The sequence below is a fragment of the Candoia aspera genome, chromosome 3, assembly GCF_035149785.1.
Source record: "Candoia aspera isolate rCanAsp1 chromosome 3, rCanAsp1.hap2, whole genome shotgun sequence".
NCBI lineage: Eukaryota > Metazoa > Chordata > Lepidosauria > Squamata > Boidae > Candoia > Candoia aspera.
The window spans coordinates 22,842,636-22,856,035 of NC_086155.1; the positions used below are offsets into that span (position 1 = coordinate 22,842,636).

General features: G+C 49.3%; 1 protein-coding gene across 1 annotated transcript; it reads left to right on the forward strand.

Annotated features, from left to right (window-relative positions):
• The first annotated feature begins 1,827 nt into the window (after positions 1-1,827).
• On the forward strand, positions 1,828-3,955 carry LOC134492944 (P2Y purinoceptor 1-like). Its single transcript, XM_063297126.1, has one exon. It carries the CDS (start codon positions 2,451-2,453, stop codon positions 3,519-3,521), a length of 1,071 nt encoding a protein of 356 aa, XP_063153196.1. The 5' UTR covers positions 1,828-2,450; the 3' UTR covers positions 3,522-3,955.
• The last annotated feature ends 9,445 nt before the right edge of the window (positions 3,956-13,400 follow it).

Here is a 13,400-nt window from a genome sequence, read left to right on the forward strand (position 1 = left end):
GGTTGGGAAAGGAGTACGGCAGGGCTGTATACTCTCACCCTACCTATTCAACTTGTACGCAGTGATGTGCTAGGCTTGAGGAATCCAAGGCTGGGGTTAAAATCACTGGAAGAAACATTAAGAATCTCAGGTATGCAGATGATACCACTTTGATGGCTGAAAGCGAAGAGGAACTGAGGGGTCTTATGATGAAGGTGAAAGAAGAAAGTGCAAAAGCTGGCTTCCAACTAAATCTCAAAAAAAAAAAAAGATTATGGCAGCCAGCTTGATTGATAACTGGCAAATAGAGGGAGAAAATGTGGAGGCAGTGAAAGACTTTGTATTTCTAGGTGCAAAGATTACTGCAGATGCTGACTGTAGCCAGGAAATCCAAAGACGTTTAATGGTTGGGAGAAGAGCAATGACAAATCTTGATAAAATAGTCAAGAGCAGAGACATCACACTGACAACAAAGGTCCACATAATTAAAGCAATGGTATTCCCAGTAGTAAGGGACGTGGTGGCTCTGCAGGTTAAACTGCTGAGCTTGCCGATCAGAAGGTCGGCGGTTCGCATCCGCGTGACGAGGTGAGCTCCCGTTGCTAGTCCCAGCTCCTGCCAACCTAGCAGTTCGAAAACATGCAAATGTGAGTAGATTAATAGGTACTGCTTCGACAGGCAGGTAACGGCGTTCCATGTAGTCATGCTGGCCACATGACCATGGAAGTGTCTACGGACAAACACCGGCTCTTCTGCTTTGAAACGGAGATGAGCACCGCCCCCTAGAGTTGGACACGACTGGACTTAATGTCAAGGGAAACCTTTACCTTTACCTATTCCCAGTAGTAACATATGGCTGCAAGAGCTGGACCATAAGGAAGGCTGAGAGAAGGAAAATAGATGCTTTTGAACTGTGGTGTTGGAGGAAAATTCTGAGAGTGCCTTGGACTGCAAGAAGATCAAACCAGCCATCCTCCAGGAAATAAAGCCAGACTGCTCACTTGAGGGAATATTAAAGCAAAACTGAAATACTTTGGCCACATAATGAGAAGACAGGACACCCTGGAGAAGATGCTGATACTAGGGAGAGTGGAGGGCAAAAGGAAGAGGGGCCGACCAAGGGCAAGATGGATGGATGATATTCTAGAGGTGACGGACTCGTCCCTGGGGGAGCTGGGGGTGTTGACGACCGACAGGAAGCTCTGGCGTGGGCTGGTCCATGAAGTCACGAAGAGTCGGAAGCGACTGAACGAATAAACAACAACAAGAGATGTAAGGAGTAGTTGAAAGACTACTTTAATCCCTCTTTCTCTTTAAAAGACTTGAGTGCCTCCCGCCTCTCCTGGCTGAATGAACTCATCTTCACTGGGCTGGTCAAGTACCGCAGACCCGAAGGAGAGGCTTCACACGGGTTCTCCGAGTGTAACACGGAAACCAGTTCAACGGAAGCATTATCCCATTCCCCTCTCCCCTCCCAGGCACCCGGAGTGCGCCGCGGTGCAGCCCCGCCGGGAAGCAGCTTCGGCTCTTCTGGCCTGACTTCGCCCGGGAGTCCGTTCGTCCGTCCGTCTGTCCCTGTTCCGGTAAAATGCGGGAAGGTTTTTTCCGGAGGTCCTGGCGACGCGGTGGTGGCTGGTTGCGGAGGAAGAAATCTTGCCACTTTCCTCTCCTGGTGCTGAAGTCCGGCTAGTTTTTCCCGGGGCGCCGAGTCCAAAAGAGGAGCCCAGAAGGACAGTCCTACCCCCACATCCCCCCCCCCGCTCCCCCCTTTCGCTTTCAGCGCAGCTAGTCCCACGCCCGCTTTCGGTTCCACCTGATCCCCCGCCCTTCCCCTTTCCTCTCCTCTCCCGCCCCGCCCTGCCTTCTTTGGCCGCAGCTTGTCCCCGCGAAGCTTCGCCGGGCGGCGAGCAGCTTTCATCGGCCTGCCGGCTCAGCGCGGGAACCTCGGCTCGCAGGCGCCTCAGGCGCCGAGCTCGCCCGGCGCGCGGCGACTCTCCGGAGCGTGAGGAGGAGCCAGAGGATCTGGGTCGACGGCGGGCACGGAGATCAGAACCACGGCCGCGGAGTTATCCTGCTTCGCTTTCCTTCCCTCCCTCCCACCACCTTCGAATGCTTGCAGTCTTTCGACGGAGAAAACAGAATCCTGGTGGTTTTTCCTCCCTTCCGCGGGGTTTCCAAACTGCCCCAAGTCTATCTTCTGAAGCCTCATCGCTTTCTTTCCACTGGCAAAATCCCTTCTGTATCTACCATCCACCCCCGGTTTGATTGCCAGGTTCTGCTCTTCTAAAGACCCTCCACTGTTGACACCCCATTTTCCTTTGCTCTTCCTCCATGTTCCCTCTCCTGATGCTTTCCTTTGAGAAATCAGATTCCATCCTGCTCCTTTCCCTACTTGCCTTAGAGAAGACTCCCCTTCCCTAGATCCATTCCCCGACTTTCTCTTGCCCTCTCCAAAGTTCATCATAGACAGGATGGAAGCAGTTAATCAAGTCAACTCTAGCCGCAACTCCACTAACATTGATGTTCTGTGCCCAGTTAATACAGATTTCACCCAATGGTTCCTGCCCTCTTTCTACCTCGTTCTGTCCCTCTTGGGGCTTTTGGGAAATGGACTGGGCTTGTGGACCTTATGCAGAAGTTCATGGAAGAACCGTTGGAATTCCTTCAGTGTGCTGTTGTGTAACTTAGGAATTGCAGACTTGCTTTATGTGGTTACGCTGCCCTTCCTTGTGTCCTACTACCTCCAGGGACATGTATGGCTCTTTGGCCAAAGCTGGTGCAAGCTAACCCGACTTCTCTTCCATGTCAACCTCTATGCCAGCATTGGCTTTCTGACCTGCATCAGTGTTCATCGTTACCTGCACATCGTGTATCCACTGAAGATGATGGGAAGATGTCAGACCCTTGGCTCTTCTGTCTCTCTGAGTGTTTTGGTTTGGGTCTGGGTCATGATTCAGCTTTCTCCTGATTTAACTTTCAACAAAATGGACCCAAAGGGTGAGAAGTGCCATGACTCAACAGAACATGAAAACCTGGAGCGTTATCTATTATACTTTCTAACTTTAACAGTGACCAGCTTTGCTATTCCTTTCTTCATCATCTCTGGGTGCTATTGTCATGTGGTCATTGTCCTCAGGAAAAACAAAAACATAGATCCGATCCTCAGATGGAAGAGCATCAGATTGGTGGTTATGGTGATGGCACTTTTCTATGTCTGCTTCCTCCCCTATCACATCTTTAGGAACCTTAACTTGCTGTCTCGAAGGTGGCAAAAACAGGGAACTTGCAATCAGACTTTAAGGAACATTTATATCTTCTACCAAGTGACTCGAGTCTTGGCTAGTCTGAATAGTGTCCTGAACCCTTTGTTATACCTGCTGGCCGGTGAGGATTTGGGGGTGCAGTTGAGAACATTTGGTAGAAGTATCAGACTGAATCTGAAGACTGTTCGGCAGGGCAAAGTCCAATACCGTTTGGAACGAAGTAAATCAAATGCTGTGTTTGATGAAGAATGTGAGGAGACACTATCTAGTGATCTCTGAGTGATTTTTTAAAAGGACATACCATAAATGCCTACCTCCCTCTTTTCCAACATTCCTGCCTTTGGATGGATACAGGTATTAATCTTTTAATAGAGTTGGAAAATTGGGTTTGGAGAACAAGCAAGAAGCTGTGAAGTGAGAATGAATAGAATGCTATGGGACAATACCATAAAAGGTAAACAACTAAGTTTGACGGGCCTGTAGTTTTATCACATGCCTGATTTAATCTTTAACTCTGATGGCTAGCCCTACCTTCATTAGTTTATTAAATGTGTATTTTCTGGGGGAGGCCCTCTGTTTTTGAGGAGTTTGGCATTTTAAAAAATTGCTGGATTGAAAACACTATATACGCATTTTGTGTACTATTACTCCTTTCTCTGGGTGTGTGTTTATGGTGGCAGCGGGAGGCCATATAAGACTCAAACCAGAAGATATATTCAGTTGCCATTACTGTATATAGCTATAGCTATTGCTAGCTAGCTAGCGTCTTCAATGAAATGTGAAATGTGTCTTTCTCCTTGCTGGGGGTAGATAGCCCAGTTAAAACTGCATTGGTTCAAGTTCTGCAAAATTTTTGTGGCATCTCTCCCCCTCTCTTTTAGGCTGGGGATGATGAGCTTTGGTATCTGATGGCTTATATAAAATTGTATAAAATGACTTATATAAAAAAGCTAGAAATGTGTGGGCTTGTTTTTGAAAGGCTACATTATGATATTACACAATCAAAATGTACAGATATCTCATACACACACATGCATATACAGATATCCTGAAGTGACTATATCAGTTACTCTGTGATACTAGACACACTACCAGGGTGTAAACCCCACTAAATTTGGTGGAACTAATTTCTGGATAGATCACTCTCACTCCATTAATCACAAGTATTTTAGCATATGCTACCTTGTTCTATGATTAACAGTTCCTTTTTAGCCCCATCTTGAACTTTGTGCCAGGGTGGGTATAGGGGGAAAGATATAAGGTACAAAACTAGAACAGAATTTTCGTGTTATCTTTATAAAAACCCTAAAATGGATTTGCTTGAGAGAAAAAAGAAAGCATATTTGACCATCCTGTCATTCATTTTAAGGAATATAACTTTCTGATTTAATGTTTTAAGCTGTTCTTATGTTTTTTCTAGTTTTCTACACTGCCCAGAGTCCACTAGAGTTGGGCAGCCAATAAATTTGAATAAATAAATAAATAATGACAATGATTTTTGTTGATTGGTCTGGAGGGATTATATTTGATTTACATCTAGCTCTTCACTGGGCAGAATAGAAAGGATGTTCTCTTTTTCTGCTCTTTTAGGAGAACGGAGTTGCCTTAAATTCAAATTTAAGTATGAGAGTCAACTTAGACAACCAATCATAAAACAGAATTTAGAGTCATAGAACGTAAGGTTAGAAAGGATTTTGAAGATTATCTAATCCAATCCCTGCCCAGTGCAGGAATTCACTGCAGCAGCATGCCCTGTTTCATCTCCTTCAGTCAGGAAATGATTAACCTGGGCTATAAAAAGGCAGGATTTTTATTTAGATCAGTGTTTCTCAACCTTGGCAGCTTTAAGATGTGTGGACTTCAACCCCTAGAATTCTGAGAGCATGCTGACTGAGGAATTCTGGGAGTTGAAGCCCACACATCTTAAAGTTGCCAAGGTTGAGAAACGCTGATCTAGATCAATGTATATAAGTATGGGCCATGTGGATCCCACCAGGTGGCACTCTTTAATAGGGACCTGTGGCATGCGTCTGCTGGTTCAGATAGGGGAGGCAGGCAAATATGTGTATCAGATATATATAGAAACACATACACTTAAAATCCATAGATATAAATAAAAAATAAGCATAAAATGTAATAAAATAATGTAATAATACAAATAAAAGTGGTGTTCACCAAGATTAGATTAGTACAATTCTTCAGTCTTATGTGGGATGAATAGAACAAATAGAAGATACGTCAGAGTCCTTGTCAGATAGAAGAAGTGACTTAGAAGCTTGGACTCCCTGCCAGGGTATTTCTTAAGAATGAGATAGATGAATGTCATCCAAGATTCCCTGTAAAGAGAGAACAGAGGAGCATGTGGCTCAAGGACTCCATGTCCCCAAATGACCGTCTCAAAAGTCTTGGTCCTTGCCCCTTTGTCCCTCATCCCCCACCCCAATGATGGGAACCACGCCACAACTGTACAGTAACAGTGATCTCAGAGGCCATAAGCAAGGTGTTTAGGGACCGCATACAGCCTCAGGCCACTAATTGCCTTCTCCATATCATCATGATAGGAATAGTAAGGCCCACAACTTTATTAAAATGTCTAAAAAGAGAGAAAGAAAGAGAGAAAGAGTGATCTTCCAGCAGACACTGAAGTTGGTGATGAATGTTTGATTTTCCCTACAAGTTTTCTTCCACAGCTGGTTTAGAACATCATAAGAAATTTCTATGATATGTTTACTGGACCAGTAATACTTACCAAACTATGTCCCCCCAAATGTTTGGAAACTGGGTGAAGATCCATCACATCAAACTGTGTTTGTATGAAGTGATAGATCTTCTTCGTATGAAGTAAACAGATCTTCTATTCCTATCAGATATTAGTAGCAATCAAATAAATATTTACAGTTTGGGGGGGTGACATGACTTGATTTGACTTATTTCAAATGCACATGAATACAAGCCAACTGGCCTGGGTTCCCGCAAAGCATTGCAGGATTCCTGCTCACAGGGAAACATGGAGAAGAAATGGACATATTTGGTCATCTGGCTAACAAGCAAGAACACAAATGCCCTTGGTCAGTGGATCAGACCAAGCATTCATCTTGTCTAGAATTCTGTTTCCCCCAACTGAAGCGTCACAACACTTTTTTTAAAAAAAAAAAAAATCCAGGCAGAGTTTCTATTGCACTGTCACAGCTGTAACCTTGGCTTTTTTTTTTTTTAACACACTCCCGACTCTTACTCAGAAGTGGCAAATAAATGAGCAACTACAAAGCAAGAAAATCTGCCAGATCAGAAGTGCTCATTCTTTAACAGTGCTGTATGCAGTTATGCTTCTCTTTTGTTAGTTAGCATAATTTTAACAAAATTTAAAAAGCCATGATGCTACAGCCCAAATACTCAGGATTGTTGGTTTTCGGTTTAAGAGGGCTTGCATCTCCTTGCTGTCACAGTATGCTTTGCCTCCACCAGCAACTTCTTTGCCTGCCTCACCACAATTTCTAGTCTTGCCAGCAAGAGCTGGTGGTCATGATGGTGAAGCTCTGCTGGTTGTGGGTTATGTGCAGTTGAAGCTCCGTGACACACGTAAAAAACAGGCAGAGGCTGATGCACTATTGCAGTTTGCCATCTTGACTTTTTTTGAGTACAGCCTGCAAAGACCCCTGAAAGGGAGCATCCTGGTGTGTACCTCTACATAAATTTAACCAAGACAAAGGACTGCCATTAATAATAACTCATAATTTAAATGTGGAATAACTTGTACCAGTTCAAAATATAACAGTTCAGATGAACTCAAAATAAGTCAAAACCTACTTCAACAACTTCCAAGAAATCATATCAAAAGCTTTTTTAGCATCCAAATAAATTATGGCTGCTGCCCCTGGTCTATTTTAATGTTAATTATAATTAATTGTTGCAACTCATTGGTTATAACATAATATACATGAATCACAGGTGTAAAAATATTAAATAGTAATTAATACAATTCAAAATGTTATATAGGTATTCCTTGTTTAGCGACCACAACTGGGACCGGCAACTCCATCATTAAGCGAAGCGGTCACTAAGTGAAACCGCTACTGTGCTTATGATCTTACTTCAGTTTTCCTTTGCTTTACAGACCTGCGAAGGTCATAAATGTGAGGATTGATTGCAAAGTTACTTTTTTTAATCACTATTGTAACTGTGAATGGTCGCTGTCTGAGGCAGTTGCTAAACAAGGACTACCTGTAAAATCAAGTTAGTAGCCATTAAAGAAAAAAATTGTTACAAGAACAAAAAGCTAGTTTGAAAAGACATGGTAGATCATGGCAACTATGGATTCTGTTAAGGGGCATTCCTCTGCGATGTAGCCTATGAACTTTCAGGTTTAGCCCGTAATGAAGTAATGTGCACCAACCAAAATGGATGGGAATGCTCAAGGTGACATAAGAGAGAAAAGGTTTCTGTAAAACTGCAGCAGGAAAATGTGCCCAGAGGTTCCATTTACAACTGGAGGCTGTGAGTATGGAGCAGTATCCATTCCTGCCATCTCAACATGGCTGCTGACATACTCAGGCAACAGGGCAACCAGCAGTGCTCATAAGACCTAAGATTTGTCTATGCTTAGCAGGAAATCCCAACTCTTTGGCATTTCATGTTACAGTAGATACTACCATTATATATTATTAATATTAGGAAAATGAGGAAGAATTAAAAAAATCATGTCCTATACCTTTCCACAGCCCATGTACACTCCATAAGAACAAGCCTGAAAAAAGTAGGAAAAAAATAAGATATTTTTTTAAAAGATTACAGCAATAAATTTAAAAATAAATCTACAAATTCTGATTATTTGCAATAATCAAATATATACACCCCCAATGCAAATTAATAAATTAATCAAGGAATTGTTATTGTCAATATTATACAAATCAGAGGGGAATGAACAGAAAATAAAATTTAATGAAGGATGTTTTTTTAAAGGCCAATTTAATGATAAGGGGGAAAAGTGTGGGGGGGGAAGGGCAGGGAGGCGATGTCATGCGCTGCCTACCTCTGAATAACGTTCAGACACTGGGTTGCAAAGCAGGCTCTGGTTTATTTCAGGATAGGTACAACGTTGTTAGAAAAAGCTGAGAGTGACAGGAGCGCGCCGGTGCGGGGTTTAAATACCCCGCGCCGGTCAGCGCCCCCTCGCTCTCGGTCACGTCACCCCCCTTTGTCCCATGCGTTGCCCTGCCATTGGTTGAGGGTTTCTAGGATCGCCCATCCTCAGGTTTTCATTCTTCTGCTGATTGCTTTCAGCTGGGCGATCCCCGTGGTATTGCTGCTGATGGCTTGGGTGGCTCCGTGATCCGTTTATCTATTGTTTGTTAGCCGTTAGTCGTTGTGGGTTGATGGCTACTTAACTTGTACCCCTTCACCTATTTCCTTGTCATTGTCATGAGTGCCATTGCGCTGATTACTTTAGCTCAACGGCACTCATGACATACTGCCCCCTTTCCGAATAGTGTTCTCCCCCGGGTTTCTGGGTTTTCCCCCATGGAGCTGTCAAAACGCCATTTTTTTTTTTTTTTTTTTTTTTTTTTTTTTTTTTTTCAAAGTTCCCGCCGGAGTAGTTGTCGCCCCTCCCTTTGCTCCTCCCTCTACCACGTGCCTTCCCAGGGTGTGTCCATGGTGCGCATGCTCGGGTTCTGACCTGGCGTGCGCATGCTCCAACCACACCCTGTTTGTTTGGCTCAGTTCGGCGAGGCGAGAGGCGTGGCTGGTCGGGTGCTGCTCAGCTCCAGGTAGGGCCCTTTTTTGCTTATTTGGAGTGCGTCGCCTTTGTTGTGTCTCCTGGGCGTTGCCCCCAGGTTGCCCTGTTGACTTGCTTGCCACTCCCCCGCGGCCAAGGGGCGGGGGGAGGGTGCTGGCGATCGTTTGTCACCACCCCGTGGGCCCGGGGCGGGGGGAGTGAGTCCCGGGGGGGGGAAGGTCCACCCAAGTCGCGGGCTTGGGGGGGGCCCTTTCCCTTGGGGCACGGGAGGCGGGGGGAGGCCTGCGGGGGGGGGGGTTGGTTTTGCTGACCTTGATTGCGGTTTGTCGGGGTATGCCCGGTGGAATGCTCTGGTCAGGTCAGGCGCTTTAACGTTGTGCGCCGCCACCCATTCCGGGTGGGGGAAGTGTTTCCACCTGACCAGATAGTGTAGGGTTCCTCGTTGCTTGCGTGAGTCGAGGATGTCCCTTATCTCGAAGTGGTGTTGCCCGTCGATCATAAGCGGTGCGGGCTGAGGCGTGCTTGGGTGCCATCGGGAGGTGGTTGCCGGTTTTAGGAGGCTGGTGTGGAACACCGGGTGGAGCCTCCGGAGGTTGTGTGGCAGGTCCAGGCGTATTGCTACCGGGTTCACTATTTGCGTGACTCGGAACGGCCCGATGTACTTAGGCCCCAGTTTTTTCGAGGGTTGGGTTGACTTTAGGAACTTGGTGGAGAGATAGGCCATGTCCCCCGCCTGGAACGTCGGTTGTTGGCGCCGGTGCTTGTCGGCCTGCTCTTTGTAAGCAGCCTGTGCCTCCTTCAGTGCCGCCGTGATTACTGGCCATGCTTCCGCGATCTTCCGTCCCCAGTCGCTGGCGTCCACCTGGGGTTCCGGGGGTTGAGGTAGCTCCGGTATGGGGACGAAGTCGCGCCCCGAGACTACTTCGAACGGGGTTTTTCCCGTGCTCGTGTGGACGGCGTTGTTGTATGCGACTTCGGCGAACGGGAGCAGTTCAGCCCAGTCGTCCTGGTGGTAGTTCGTATAGGATCGTATAAATTGCTCTAAGGTGGCATTAAGAACCTCAGTGGCTCCGTCCGTCTGCGGATGCCAAGCCGTAGACAGGGCCTGTTGGGTCCCCGTCAGCTTCAAGAAGGCCCGCCAGAATTTGGAGGTGAACTGTGTGCCCCTGTCGGTCACCACACGTGCGGGACATCCGTGTAGCCTGTACACGTGGATGAGGAAGAGTTTGGCTAGTTGTTGTGAGGATGGGACTGACGTGCAGGGGATGAAGTGGGCCTGCTTTGAGAAGTAGTCCTTCACCACCCAAATGGCCGTTTTCTTCTGGCTGGGTGGGAGGTCCACTATAAAATCCATAGAGATTTCCTCCCATGGGCGGGAGGGTTCTGCCACCCGTTGCAATAGCCCCGCGGGTTTGCCTGGTGCCCGTTTGGCCCGAGCGCACGTTGGGCAGGACGCCACGTAGGTTTTTACGTCTCGCCTGAGCGCGGGCCACCAGAATTGCCGCCGTGTTAGGTGTAGGGTCTTGAGGAACCCAAAGTGTCCCGCTTGCTTGGCGTCGTGTGACCTATGCAAGATCGCCTGGCGTTGCGAGTCCGGGACGTAGATTCTGCCTTCCCCCCATGCTAGGTCTTGCGCCATCGTTACCTTGTCGGGGTTTGCCAGGAACCAGGGGTCGGTTTTGAGGGCGGCGGCGAGGTCCGTGCGCATTCCCCCTGGTAGTTGCGGTTGCCTTCTTTCCGTCGCCGGTTGTCCCGCCGTCGGCTGCGCCGTAGCGTCGAGCTGCCTCCGTGCGCCGCTTCGGGTGGTCACGGCCATCCCCAGTTGCGAGGCGGATAGGACCGTCCCAATGGTGTCTGGGGCGGGCTCTTCGTCTTGGGGCAGCCGGGAGAGGGCGTCGGCCAGGAAGTTCTTCTTGCCCGGCATGAACTTCAACTGGAAATCAAAGCGGCTGAAGAATTGTGCCCATCGGACCTGTTTTGGGCTAAGGCGTCTAGGCGTTCGTAGGGCCTCGAGGTTCCGGTGGTCCGTCCAGACCTCGAATGGTTGGGTGGCTCCCTCGAGTAGGTGACGCCATGTTTCTAGTGCCGATTTCACCGCAAAGGCTTCTTTCTCCCAGACGTGCCATCGCCTCTCTGTCTCGGAGAACTTCCTTGACAGGTAGGCGCATGGTTTCAGGAGCCCCGTGGAGTCTTTTTGTAGGAGGATGGCTCCCAGGGAGAAGTCTGAGGCGTCGGCTTGGACCACGAACGGCCGTTCTGGGTCCGGGTGCGCGAGGATTGGCTCCGTCGTGAACAGCGCTTTCAGCTTGTCGAATGCGGTCTGGCACGCGGGAGTCCAATTCAGCACTGTGCCTGGGTTCTTGGCGCGTCTGGTGTCCCCCACCCCTTTGGTTTTGAGGAGGTCCGTTAAGGGTAGGGCTATCTCAGCGAACCCCCGGGCGAAGGACCTGTAGAAATTCGCGAATCCCAGGAAGCTCTGTAGTTGCCGTCTGTTGCGGGGCCGCTCCCAGTTTAGTACCGCTTCGACTTTTGCGGGGTCCATCTCGATGCCGTCCCCGGAGATTCGATACCCCAAATAGTCTAGGCGGTCTTTGTGAAACTCGCACTTTGTGGGCTTTGCATAGAGCTGCGCCCTTCTGAGCTTGTCGAGGACTTGCCTGACTAAGGTTACGTGTTCCTCGTATGTTTTTGTGTAAATAAGGACGTCGTCGATGTAGACCAGGACCCCTTTAAACAGATGTTCATGCAGTACCTCATTGATGAGCTGCATGAACACCCCAGGGGCCCCCGCGAGTCCGAAGGGCAGTACCTTGTACTGGAAAGCGCCTAGGGGGCAGTTGAACGCCGTCTTCCATTCGTCCCCCTCCCTGATTCGGATGCGATAGTACGCCTCGCGCAGGTCCAATTTGGAAAAGACTTTGCCCGTGGACAGGTGGGCGAGCATGTCCTTCACCAGGGGTAAGGGGTATTTGTTGGACAGGGAAGCCGCGTTTAGGCCCCGGTAGTCGGTACAGAGCCGTAGGGTCCCGTCTTTCTTCTCCCGGAATAGGACGGGGGCTCCGACCGGTGAGCATGCTGGCTCTATAAATCCCCTGTCTAGGTTTTTATCGATGAACTCCCGGAGGGTTGCCATCTCCTTCGGGGTCATCGAATAGATCTTTGGTCTAGGTAGGGGGACGTCGGGCAGTAGGTCGATTCGGCAATCCGTCTTGCGGTGGGGGGGTAGTTGGTCTGCCTCTGCTTCTCCGAAGACCTCGGAGAAGTCGGCATATTGTTCCGGTAGGTCTGCAGTGGTAGCGGCGTTGTCTTGTGTGGTCGCCTCCGCTCGTCCTACCGTGGGGTTGCTTTTGCCAGCTGGTACTGGTGCTCGATACTCGCCGTCGCCGAATGTGAAGGTGCGGGTCGCCCAGTTGATCCGCGGGTTGTTTTTCGCGAGCCATGGCATCCCCAGGACTGCAATGGGCCGTCCGATGGGCGTGACTACGAACGATGTGCGCTCGGTGTGAGTGCCCATTTGCAGGGTGACCGGCTCGGTTTGTAGCGTGGCTGGTTTCCCCCCCGCTGTGGAGCCGTCCAGCTGGTGGAATGCCAGCGGCGTGGGGAGGGGGAAGCAGCGGAGTTCGAGTTTGGCGACTAGGTCGGGGTGGATAAGGTTTTTTGAGCACCCCGAGTCCACTAGTGCCGCGGCCGTGGTGGCTCCGTTGCCGGCAGAGAGTTGAATTGCTGCCAATATTACGGAGCTTTTGTCGTTTCGTTGAGGTGGTTCGCGTTGCTGTCCCGCCGCCTGCCTCGCCACGCGTTTCAGGGCAAGCGGGGAGCATTTCCCGCCGGCTGGTCGGGGTCGGTATTGTCCTCTTCTCCCCAGTAAGCGTCCCAGCCCTCTTCCGGTGTCGCTGTGGCCACGGTCATTCGGCGGTGAGGGGGCGGCCCCGGGTTGGGTGGTTTGGGGCTAATTTTCGGGGCGGGCTTGGGCGCGCTGGTCGGCGGTCGGTTGGCGAAGCAGTCCGCCGTCTTGTGCCCTAATTTGCCACACCTCCCGCAGGGCTCCCGGTTGAACTTCTTTTTAGGGTATATGGGGCCGGCCATCCCCCCGTGTGGTGCGGGTACCTTTTTCCCGACGTAGTTTGTGTCTTCCGTGGTTGTCATAAGGAAGGTGCGGTGCGCGTGTTCGGCTTTCCCCGCGAGGTGGATCCACCCGTGTAACGTTTCTGGGTCGTCGCGGTAGAGGGCCCATTGGAGAACGTCGCGGTTGAGCCCCTTTTTGAAGATTTCCAGCAGGGTGGTCTCAGACCAGTCGCAGACCTTTCCCGCGAGGGCTTTGAACTCCAGGGCGTAGTCAGGGACCGTGCGTGCGCCCTGTTTAAGTCTCTGGAGTGCGCTTTTCGCCCGTACTTTGGCTAGGGGGTCTTCGAAATAGTTTTTCA

Coding starts and splice junctions, on each gene's coding strand:
- LOC134492944 (XM_063297126.1), top strand. CDS start 2,451: ATGGAAGCAGTTAATCAAGTCAACTCTAGCCGCAACTCCACTAACATT.